Source organism: Chelonoidis abingdonii, chromosome 2, assembly GCF_003597395.2.
Source record: "Chelonoidis abingdonii isolate Lonesome George chromosome 2, CheloAbing_2.0, whole genome shotgun sequence".
NCBI classification, from domain to species: domain Eukaryota; kingdom Metazoa; phylum Chordata; order Testudines; family Testudinidae; genus Chelonoidis; species Chelonoidis abingdonii.
This window is the reverse complement of record NC_133770.1, coordinates 99250143-99263124: the sequence shown is the minus strand read 5'-3', so window position 1 is coordinate 99263124 and position 12982 is coordinate 99250143. Positions and strand designations below refer to the sequence as shown.

At 38.8% G+C, this 12982-nt stretch overlaps 1 protein-coding gene across 2 annotated transcripts in view; it reads left to right on the top strand.

Annotated features, from left to right (window-relative positions):
* Positions 1-12982, top strand: part of GLI3 (GLI family zinc finger 3) — a 275904-nt gene that overhangs the window by 184091 nt on the left and 78831 nt on the right. For both annotated transcript variants that reach the window (XM_032793449.2, XM_032793448.2), the window contains exons 5-6: positions 1349-1554; positions 7169-7315. In XM_032793449.2, the coding sequence (XP_032649340.1) occupies positions 1349-1554; positions 7169-7315 (353 nt within the window). The remainder of the gene's footprint in view (positions 1-1348; positions 1555-7168; positions 7316-12982) is intronic.

The following is a 12982-nucleotide window of genomic DNA, read 5'->3' as shown; positions in this document are numbered from 1 at the left end:
ATGTTATGACTCTTGTGTATTTCTTTCAGAGAGTCTGATGTACAGTTAAGAACTAATAACTTTGATCTTTGTCGCATTTGTACATTAGTGTTTCTGAGCTGATAGCTGAGCAGAATTGACTCTTACCTCAGATTACATTTTGTTGCCTTATAAGTGACAGCAACAACCCCCACTGACTGTGGTGTGTATGTTACAAAAATACAGGTTTCTTTTTTATTATTCTGTGTAAATCAGCAGCATCAAAGAAATGAGCTGCCCCAAGTGGTCTCACAGCTGCTGCTTGTCTCTGTTCTGTATATACGCTAAATTAATTGGAAAAACAGGGACAAAAAGGCATTTAGTTCAGGTCAGCCTGTTCGACTACAGCAAATACATGACAGGCTAAATCATTGTCTTTCGTGATAGAACTGGTTGGCAGGGGTGAGCTCTCCAACCCTTCCTTATGAAAATAGTTTTTTGGTTTTTTTTCCAGTGCCTTGGAGCATGGATGCTGTGAGAGGAGGTACTCAACACAGAGCATGGGCATGGTCCTATCAGGATGTGATGTCAAGGGGTGTTTTCAGGACAGGTTATTTGTCCTCCTCAACCGTGAAGTGGCATTTCAGCCTTAGTTAATTACAGCTTTATGGATGTAGCTTAAGAAAAAAATTCTGTTCCTCCTTAATAACAGCGATGTGGTTAATTACTGAATTCTTGTTGTTGGCGTCAGGTCAGTTTGTGGCGCCATGCTAAAAACAAACATATGGAGAACCTTTGTTCTGTTGCTGTCTGGTTTTTGGCATCACACATGTAAATGAGCATTGTCAAAAATAGTTGTAGAAAAGCCCAAACCTCATAATGGTTTACAAACTGTGAATCATCTGAATTTGTTTATAAATAGAAATGTGCACTTTACAATAAGGATAAATTGGAAAATCAAGGAAATGGGTTCAGGTAGATCTTATTAAACTTCTTCCAGTAGACTTTTTAGAAGTTGTAAATTATTAGGCGTCTCAGCATGCATTCTGTATTATAGCAGAAATTGATATGTGTACATATTTAATGCTAGTTAGATTGGTTTTCTTCTGAAATCCAAAGGAAAAAAATTATGGAGTGATGTAATGTGTAAACTGAAAACCAGTTTACATTAAAAATGAGTCAGAGAAATATTACTAACAATTGGTACAGAGAAGAACTTGTTCCCTATTCTTTTCTCTCCAGGCAGTGGAAATTAGTGAAAGTTATTGCATGTTCAACTCAGTTGTTCTTTATAGAATGAATATTACCTTACAGTTATTTTTTCTATCCACGTTTGTGATCTTGACTATATAGATAATCTTTCTTTTTTCTCTCTCTCTCTTTATTCCAGGCCTTCTGCCTTATCTAGTAGCCCAGCATATTCAGACCTTCCGTTCATTAGAATTTCCCCACACAGAAATCCGGCTGCAACATCAGAATCTCCCTTCAGCCCTCCTCACCCTTACATTAACCCTTACATGGACTACATCCGATCACTGCACAGTAGCCCGTCTCTGTCCATGATCTCGGCAGCCCGTGGACTCAGCCCTACTGACGGTGGGTTTAAGACTGGCTTCCTCTTTGCTGTCGTTGTGGCAACTTAAGTTATATTAATCTTGTCAACATTTCTCTTTTTTTCCTTGTTCAAAGCAGCTCCAGCAGATTTGTCAGCCATATTCATTATGTCATAAATGTTTCAATACTTTACCAGCCTATTGCTGGTCATTTGTACATTTCACAAACGTTGAAACTCCAGCAACAAAAAAAGAAATTCTCATTCAAAATTAAAAATGTAACAATGTTTATGGCTTGTAATATCTTCTTTTTTGTGGGACAGACAATGGGTATGTTTCTGACCTACCTTAAGCCAGTGTAAATCAGGAATGCCTGCACTGAAATCAAATCAGCTTGTATAAATCAGCATATCTCCAGCGAGTTCAAGATATATATTGTGTTGGAAAGGTCTTTTCTGTTATTAAAATAGCAGTTTTATTATCTTAACAACACACTCACTTGCTAATGAGGGTCATTATATCTCTATTTAACTTAAATTGAGCTATACCAATTTACACTAGCTGAGGATAAGATGAATGAAATTTCACTCATATGAGATGTATGATTGGTGATCAGAATTAGGTGCAGCATATTTAAGTAACTCACATTTAGGCAGCGTACAAGGAAAATGGTGTTCCCTGAGGTCTGAGTACTATGTAGATATTACCTCCCTGTTTATTCGGATGTAAACTAAATTATAAAGGACCAAGATCTGCAATCTCTACTCAGTCCTTAGTCAAAACTCCCATTGATTTAAATTTGAATTTTCCCTTAGTGAGCAATGAACAGAATCACACATGGGCTGGATTCTGAGAATTGTGGTTTTTAACAGTACATTAGTAGTTTGATGTTTGAAAATTGCTATATTGTGCTGAGTGGAATTATAAATGGGCCAAATTAGCAAGTTAGTATTTAGTGAAGATAATTAAACTACTATTTTAATTAAGGAAAAGCTCATCCCAGTGCTCACACAAATTTATGAAACAGACATACTGCCTTTAGCAGAATTTGAAAACTGTGTACTGTACTCCGTTCAAATGGATGACTGATTAATTCTCACTTGTAAGAGCCTATACCTTTACTCTAACCCATTAGTGATGAGTGCATATTCTTCCTATGAGAATAAATTGTAATGACCTAATGTCAATCAAAGTGTATGTATGCATGTAGAGATTTCCACTGGTGATGTAGGTAGCCTGGTTGTCGTGTAAATCGTTGTTAATTCTACACATTTTATTTTAACAAACAGTGTGATATGATGACTGACAAAATCATTTTAAAAGTACACTTTGGTGATTATTCGGAAATCCTTGTCTTGCCACAAAGAAGTTCTATATGTTTATTGTAGAATATATATGATATAACTTTTTAATAGCTTTTTGAAACATCTCTCCCTTTCTCAATCTCTGACATGCCATTCCCCCACAAATATTTTTACATTAATATATGTTCATGTATATTGGCAGAGACACTTATATATGCAGAGATGTAGATATATGTTCACTCAGGGGTGGCTCTGGACATTTCGCCATTTCGTGGGGGATGCTCTGCCGGTTGCCGGAAGGGCGGCAGGCGGCTCTGGTGGACCTGCGGGAGGTCCTGCGGGAGGTCCACCGGAGCCACGGGACCAGCGAACCCTCCACAGGCGTGCATGCGGGAAGTCCACCGGAGCCACCTGCCGCCCTCCTGGCGACCGGCAGAGCGCCCCCCACGGCATGGCACCACAAGCAGGCGCTTGGCGTGCTGGGACCTGGAGCCGCCCCTGTGTTCACTGTATTGGCAGTAAAATCTGTCTTAAGGGATCTCTCAAGAAACTACTAATTAGACAGGTTAAAACAGAACCAATTGTAATCTCTTATGGCAGTGATTGTATTTATTTTTGCAAACTGTGTATAGAATTGAACATATTGTAGGCACAAAACAAATAAAAGAAAATTTAATAAACTTTCCTAATAAATAAAGTTAGTACTTAGTTTATGTATTTGAGCAGAGTCACCTCTTAAGGCCAGAGATTGGCTAATAAAGATAGATTCTAAAACATTCTACTGCATACTCTGTATGTATTTATATATTTGATTTTCAGTGTATAGGTGCTTACATAGCACGATAGTCACCATATAAGAGTGCATACATGCATGAGTATCGTGGTACATACAGCATGTAAACTATGCAGTATAATTTGATTTATAGGCATACTGCCATGAGCCAAAAAAAGTCCTGAATTCTTAAATAGCACTAATTATGAAAGTGGAAGCTTTCACACAGCGAAATCCTTGGGAAATATAAGTGGACAAAGAAAAATTACAAGGAATTGTGTAAGGATTTATAGCTTTTATTATCATTGCATTTTAGTTGCATTGTAATTACACTTTGATGGCATATATTTATAAAGTTAAAGAGTTAAAGTGGTAAAATAATTTATGAAGTAAATTTATGCATATACGGGCTTTTAAAAAATATTGATATAAAGAACAATTTAATAACCACTATCAAATGAGATTCCTACATAATTTCATTTATATTTTAATTCCATCTCAGTTGCACATGGAAATTAAAAAATCAGCATACTGCCATCTCTGTTGTCCAGCGTGAAGTTTCATAGGTATCCTAATAAAAAAAAACTATTTAATTAAACGTTGTAAAATATGTTGCATAGAATTCATAGTTAGCTAGGTTAGCCAGTCAAGTATGGAACTCTAAAGCTCTTATTCAGGCAGATCTACCCAGATCAGACCCTAAGCTCCCTTGTTTGTTGACAGTTCCTACCACATTTTGGACTGTACTGGAATGCAAATAATAAATAATAGGTTAAGTGTGTACCTGTGTACACACACGATGCTAAAGGTATAAGTGACTTGATTATAAATTCTGTTGCACGCAGTTTGCATTTGAAGACATGTAAAATTATGCTGTTTTTTCCTAAAAGTCATGATGAGATGTTTGCCAGTTAAATTGCTTTAGGTCAATTAAATAATTTTGAGGGAGTTCAGTCCACAATTGCATTGATTCCTGGGATGGCCAGGGGTCAAACAGCCCATTGCATAATGGAGAGTAGCTTTAAAGCTGCTCTGAGTTATGCAACTTGTAGACAATGGCTACAGCAGCTGAAGATCTGGCTGAGTGCTTAGCATACCATGGCATTGCCTCACCCAGGAAAACAAGTGGTGTGCAGCCAGCTCTGCTGTTTTTGGTCCACCCATGGATTTCCCACAGCAACACAAAGGAAGCAGAGGTGGGGCCGAGAACTGAGCCAATTGTTGTGTATTGCAGTAGTGCCCTCTATGCAGGAGGTATGATTCTCTTACAGGTGTAAAGCAGGAGTAACTCCACTGAGGCTACCCAGGTGTAAAAGCTGGTGTAAATGGAAGGAGAATCAGGACAGCAGTCTTTGCCCTGAACAGCTCAAATTCTAAAAGTCCAGTCACAGGGCAGAGCTAGTCTTAGAATCCCACTTAATGGGGTAATCCTGCAAATATGCCCATGAGGAACTTTACATATGTGAGTAGCCACACCGAGCTTTGCTTTTGTAAAATACTTACATATTTTAAAAAATAAATTGCACATCATAACTGAACTCAATTACCCTTCAACCAAGCCATTGTTAATTGGCCAATTTCTTGTATTTCAAAGGGGTCTTGAGGAAAGATTTCTTAAGGAAACCAAATATTCTTTCAATTTATGGAACATTGGAAATATAGTTATGTGCTCACTGTATGCCTTTATAGGTTCTGAAGCATTTCATTTTAAAGCTTGCAGCCCATGTTATTGTTAGTTAACCCGGACACTTATGTCAGAAAGCTCAGGAAGTGTTTTAAGTGTGTCTGGAAAGATATCATGGTCGTCTACTACTGTAAAACTTTAAAATCAATGACTCAGTGTAATGAGTGAGGGGTTTTTTTTAATTTGTGGTCAAATATTTTTCTTGACATTTTATAGAAAGTGACAGTGGCAAGGTGTGGGTTATATTTATTTTAGAAATCAATTTGCAATTTGAAAACAAGAAGAATGATTCTGAGCTTACTTCTCTTGCGGTTTCCTTTCCTGCACTGTCTAAAGTCCTTTTATTTTCCTTTAACATTTCCTAAAATTTGATTTAAAATAATGTTTGTTCTTCATTTATGTCAGATCTCAAGATATAACAGAGAACACTTTTTTTTATTTTATAATATAGTGAAATACTCTATCAATCCTATTCCTGCAGGAGCTCCCACCCCAACTCTGTCATTTCATTTTTCCTTTTAGAATAAACCTGGATCCTGTGTTTGTGGTGTTTCATTTAGACCATGATCCTTCAAACACTAATGCAAACAAGCCACTTTACCCGTGTTAGTAGTCCTATGTGAATAAAATTATTCAGTGTTTGCAGGATTAGTGCTTAAAGTTGTATTTCCACTCAGAACATAGCCAGTTAAATAGTGGAAGAAAGGCACTGAATAACAAGTATAAATATGAAAATACACTGTTGCTATACAGCACTTAAATCTGAGGATCTCAAAGTACTTTATGGATATTGATGAACCGTGCTGCACAACATTCTTATGAGCACAGTTAGGGAAGTATGATTATCTCCACTTTACAAATGGAACAGGTAAGGACCAGAGAGGTAGAGTGATTTGCCCAAGATCACTCAGGAAGTCTGTGGCAGAAACAAGAATAGAATCTATCTATTCTAATGACTAATCTTCTGCTCAGTCCACGAAACCATCTAGTAATTATTGCAGCATCAGAGGGCCACCGAAATGAAATATTAGTCCAATGTTACTTCAGTACATGGCATGGAGTTTAATGATGCTTGAAAATTGTATGGAGGAAAAACAGATCATGAATGTTTTTTGCAGAAAAAGAGGGGTTTTTTTATGAGTAAAAGAGATTATCTGCAGGGGATTGGATGATTCATGAACACAGTAATGGCATATACAGCCTCTCTCCTCTATGGCACTGAGCCTTACACACCTGAGTAAACCCATTGAGGTCATTGGGACCACTCTCATGAGTAGGATGGAGGGTAGGGGGCTTACTCATTAACATGAATTTAGCCTTGGCTAAAAATGCCTATAAATTGTTCCTGTCTGACAACTAATTTGCTTGAAAGAGATTAGTTTGTCCTACTTCAGTTTTGCATTTCACAAAATATTCCCCCATTGATGACATCCTTTTGGTATTCTCAGCAGGGTGTTCAGAGATGTGAATGAGCATGGAACTTGGCCTGCTTTGCAGGAGGTGTTTCAGGTTAAGATTGAGACACATTAGCGCGGGAGAGAAGCTTTTGCTGCTTGTGGTTAGCTTTTCATGTAACTAAATAAAACATATTAGTTTCCAGGCCTGTCAGTCTGTCACTTTTAAATTCACTTAAAAAAATAAATATAAAAAATGAAGTCACTGTGAATGGTAAATGTCACTGGAAAATGAATATTTTATGTCTTGCCATGTTGTGAATGATGTCTTTGCAGTATCACCGGTTGAAGTATGTTGACTGCACAGGCATATTGCAGATGTTGCGTTGCTTTAAAAAATAAACAAGCCAGTTTACTAGCCAAAGGGAAGCAGTGGAGTAATAAAATTTTGCCTCTTGTTTGTCTTACGTCATTAATGGTGCTTTTTTATGTTGTGTCCTTAGCTCCACACGCTGGAGTCAGTCCAGCTGAATATTACCATCAGATGGCTCTATTGGCAGGTCAGCGCAGCCCATATGCAGACATTATTCCTTCAGCTGCTACTGCAGGAGCTGGTGCCCTTCATATGGAATACCTTCACGCCATGGATAGTAAGTGATCATGCTGGAAATAGTGAGATAAATAAGGCCCTGATCCTGAAAAGAGAGCCACGTGGGTGAATTTCCTATGCTCACGTGAAGCCCCGCTGTGAATAGTAGAGCACTATGCGGATGCAGAAGTTTGTACCCGCATGGTTCTCTTTGCAGGATCGGGGCCTAAAAGTAGTTGAAGTGAGAGGTGGCAATGTGAATCTGATGATAAACTTTGAAAGAGACTAGGGAGAGAAATGTGATTGCTTCTAAAAATAAAGGGCTGTGAGTAAAACTAATTTTCAGTGGACTCAGATTCCTAAATTACTAAAAGCTTTTGAAATGGTTACCTTACACTAACAAACATTAAGTCATGTTTATCTTTAATGTTGATATTTTTGTTGCTGTTGACACCAGTATTCATTTTTCATAAATAAACATTTGCATCCATTTTCCTAACCTTAGTTAGTGTCCCTGTCCCCTCAAAACAAACAAACAGAAAACAAAAAACAAAACCCAAAACAAACAGCAACCAGTCAATGTGAACAACTCTTCCTTTACAGAATTTATCTAAAACATCTTCAGAGAGCAGCAGATATGTTTAAACATTATGTATCCTAGTACTGACTAAGCTTTGAGATTGTTTCTGGCTCAGGCAAAGTGGATGGCCAAATCCCCAAGGATGCTGCCTCAAATATCTAAGCTATGTACCTCCTTCCACCTGCTGCACCATCTTCAAGACCTTCTATCGTGGCCTCTATTTCTCTCAGCAAAGTTGAGTAGAAAGCACTCCATCTGAAGCTGCACACTGCTGTTTTTTAGTCAACCAAAGGGAGTTACTGTTAGTATTGAGTTGTGCAAAGCACTTCACTCATCAGCTGCTAACGCTGTCTGTGGAATCCTTTCATTCCCCCCTCTCCGCCATAACTTGGGAAGTAAGAGACTGGGGCTAGGAATCAACAGGGCCACCCTGAGGATTCAGGCGGCCTGGGGCAAAGTGGGGGAGCTGCGGCGCTTGTACTCACCCGTCAGCGATCTGTGTCTTCGACAACATTTTGGCAGCGGGGAACCCTTCAGTTGCTCCACATCTTCGGCAGCACTGAAGGACCCCCTGCCACCGAAATGCCGCCAAAAACCCAGACCACCGCCGGACCAGGGCTCGTGGGGCCCCTGCGGGGCCTGACGCAAATTGCCCCACTTCCCCCCCTACCCAGGCGGCCCTGGGAATCAAACCTTGTTGCCTCTCATGTGGCAGCACAGAGCCATGCTATTAGAGCAGTGGTTTAGCCTGTGACTCTTTTAATTCCTTGCTAGCATGTGGTTTCTTCAGGTTTATATCTCATTATTGACCATGTTCTGTGGCTGCTGATCCCAAGGAATCTGCATATAATGTAAGAACTATGAGGCTCACACGTAGAAAGCATGATGACATAAGAAAGTCACTGTTACAAGGAAATGCATTTAAATATATGTTAAATAAGTGATAAGTTTTGCAAGTCAGGCAAGATATATTGTGGAGGAATTGAGTGTGCAAATTAAACGTTTTTATTTTATTACTCGTAAAGAAGGTGAGCACATTTTTTAACAATTCAGTTTCAATTACATATTCTATATTCAATTACTGTGCATGGTGCATTACAGTAGTTAAAAGATTCCAAACATACTCATTTCCTAGTCGTAGGTGCTTATGAAAACCAGAATCTGCCATGTGGACATTATTTCTGATAAGCTTCACAGAAGATGGAGTTTTTCAAAGGGTTTTGAAAGGGGAAAGAGAGAGTTGGGGGTGGGGGGATAAAGGGCTATTAATGTGTTTTGTTCAAGTCATGTAAGTATAATAATCACTTACACTTGGACACATCGTCAACTCGTGTAACTGTCGTAGCTCCACTGAAGTCAATGGAGCTATCCTTATTTACACTAGCTGAGGATCTGGTCCAATGTGTATAATCCCTTGAATCCCAAAGTGCTTGATAAATAATGGGCCCAGTCCAAACTGGCATGCTGACCTACTGTAATTTGCCTGTTCAGCACTTACCTAACACCACAATGGGCATTCTAGGAAAACCTAAAGAGAGAAAATTCTGTATCATACAAATAACACCAGAGACATCAAAAGACTTACTTGTGGAGTAAAGGCTGGAGAATTGAGCTTGCTATAATATGCATAGAATTACAGCTTCAGCATCACAAATAATTACCTCTTTTTACTTAAAGGGGGGTGCTGGAACAATTTGTATAGTAGAGGTGCTGAAAGCCATTGAACAAAACTGTAAATCCTGTGTATGATGGAAACCACTTCAAGCCAGGAGATGCTGCCGCACCCCCAGCATCCCTAGTTCCAGCACCTATGCTTAAAGGAAAGGATATTGATCTTTGATGCATATGATCTCTGTACATTCATAAAAAAATTGTCCTAAACATAATCTCAAATAGGGACAGCTGTACAGATATTTGATATATGCACTTTAATTTGTTTTGTGTTTGGTTTTAAAGTTTGAGATCACACATTTGCGATTCATTATAACAGCAACTTTTCCATTAGGGATTATTTCAGTACTAAAGACAAAAAAATGGAAGCAGTATTATGCAAATGGGTTATTTTAAACAGTAAATAGAGAATTAAAATAAGAGTGAATCCTAAGAAGGTCACTTAGCCTCACCTTCTCTATTTGATGAGAATGTGTTTAGTCAGGCATTAGCTTCTTTTATCTAAAGAGAGGATGAAGTTACCCTTTTACTTTGTAAAAACTAATTAAAACTATCTTAACTTGCATGGATATACAGTAAATTAATTGTCATTAAGTAGGCATCTAAATGTCCTATCATTCATCATGCTAAAGAAAACCCCTTTCTTCTTTGTCAGAATTTTAGATTAGAAAAGAGAAACAAAACAATTAGCAGGGAGCCAATATTAAGATGTTTTTTTTTTTTGAACGATCAGTATGCCCATGTTTGCATTATGATGATTTTAAAAGTCCTCTTTCCACCCTGCCCCATCTTGTTAAAAAGAATGAAAAAGAAGTTGATAATTTCCCTCATTATTTGCGACCAAATTCTGAGAAAATAGCTGATTTGACCCTCTGAAAGACCCTCTGCTTACATATTCCATACAACGAGTCAGAAACAGAGAATGTTCTCAATTTACTATATGAAGAAGTTGTATGTGTGTGTGTGTGTGTGTGTACATCAGTGAGCACAATAATCAAATCTGGAGCCTCTAGACTCTACTGTAATACAAATAATAACCATATGTATTATGCAGAAGATGGACACAGAGCTTTATTCAGAGTACGGAGAACACCCTGCCTTCTTCCCGCTTTATGGTGCAGGAGAGCCATTTTTGTTAGAGTGGGGGACATGATGCTTGGTTCTTATGCAGGGGGTTGAAATGTCCTACATGCTCTGGAGCCTCACTCCGTGTGAACGTTTTGGTGAATTCCCGTTGACTTCAGTGGGAGCAGAGCTAGCGAGATCCACACTGAATACTTTTGACAGTCCCACCCTGTAAGATTTACTGAGGTGTGACCTTTTGACTGAATGTAGGCTGAGTTTCAAGAAATGGTGGGACAAATTTTGGCTAATAGACCCATTCCTTCCCCCGTGTGTCATCAAGGGATTTCTGGGTTTGGAAAGCAAGACAAAATTCAGGATGTGTACTTCCACGAAGTAAAACCAAACTTCTACTGATGCCTGTGAACCAAAACCACCAAGTTTCCCGCAGCTCTAGTTTATTTTCTGAAATTCAAACTTGTCATGTTCACAGCCTTCAAAGACGACCGGTTCCTTTGGAATGTTTGAAGAAATATGATTTAAAGTAATAAAATTATACATCTGAAAATTGTTCCATAATAATTGATGCTAAAAACTTGAATTCAGAAATCAAATTCATGGAACAATTTGCAGCAAGGCATATTCCATTTTGGAAAGTAATGATTGAAAATGACATCAGCTATTTCAGAAATGAGCTCTACCTTTGAAATAAGTCTTTACTTAGAACACACACTTGGCTTTTTGCCTGCACATCCCTGTCTCAGAGCTTCACTAGAATATCAGGGTTGGAAGGGAACCTCCTGTTCAAAGCAGGACCAGTCCCTGGACCCTTAAATGGCCCCCCTCAAGATTTGAGCTCACAACCCTGAGTTTAGCAGGCTAATTCTCAAACCACTGAACTATGCTTTGCCACGGAGAAGTAACACAGGGTTACCACCATATTTCAGTGGGTTTGAACCACCAACCTTTTGGTTCACAGTCAAATGGGCTGACCTGTTGCACCACAGAGAAACATAGCTGCTATTACAGTTTCCTTCAGTATAATGTCTACTCCACAAGGACTAGATTCTTAAACAAGTCTGTCTTCTGCTCTGTAGAACGCCACAACCTATCTTCTGTTTTCACTCACCTCCAAAGTTGATGGTTTTTCAGTGCTTACTCAGAAGGTGAATGGAGTTTTTAGTCAATCACTGGCTCTGCATTTTTGGTATCCAAGAATCTTATAAAAAAAGGAATGCGATCCTTCATTGGAAGAATACTATGAATAGATAAACATCTCAAATTAATAAATGCTGAAGTGTTTATGTTTAAAATATATGCCAGAGCAAAGCTGCAAAGTTTATTTTAGCAGTCAGAGATGCTTATAAATTGTGATCAATTTCTTTTTATAGTAATATACGAACTCAGAATATTGTGATACTAAACATTTTGCAGCGTAATGAATGATCATCTCATGTTTAAAACCTTTTAGGAATGTAAAACCTAATTCAGTGGTGAATACAAGAAAAACAGTCATTTAATTTAATTGGATTTTACATTTTGAAAGTCACTGCCTCACTTGAAGCCAGTCCTACTCTTCAATTGCCAAGTACCGTGGGGCTCTCATTTGGCCATAACGATCATCTCCTGTGACACAGGAATTCTCTGTTTACACATAGAACTGTTACCTCTTGGGAAATTGGCCAAGTCCCAGGTGGACGCAAGTTGGGGTCTGACTGATTTCTAGATCCAGGTGAGACCACTACGGCATACTGTTCCAAGGAGAAAAGAAAATCTGTGGCTACTGAATGATAAGGCTGAGTCAAGGCCTTTCTGCTCTGTCTTTCCCAGCTGGAAACCACCTCTTTGTCTCTGGCCAAAACACTTATGTGCGTACAACAGAGCCAGGGATGAGCTGGCCCAGAGCCCAGAGTGGCTCTGTGCTCAAGAGAAGGCTGGCTGCTGATAGCAGTTGGGAGGGATGAGGGAAAGAGTTTATGAGCATTTGAGGGAAAGAGACTTTTCAAACCACCATAGTGTGACGCAGGAATGGGTTGGCTCATTTTAGAGAGGGAAGGGAGAAGGAGGGAGTCGTGTGTTTGTTGAAAGTCTGTGAAGCACCAGGATGAGGATAATCAAACTTGGTAGCTCTGTGCAGTTTGTTAATGAGTATGCTTCTCTTCACACTCCAAGGGGTAGTGCAGACGTGGGTGATACTTATTTGATACAAGTGTCATCTCCTGGGAAATGGGGTAAAGAACTGCCAAATGAGGTTCTTTTGCTGAAATGAGACAATGCTCTGATCAACAAAGAGGCAAACTACAACTATGTTTGTAGATCATTTATCAGGCTGTCTAAGCTTTCACTTCAGATGAGAAATGTAATCTAGCAGGGTTCATGTTATAGTATTTTTAATGATCGCTTCATTTTCCAACA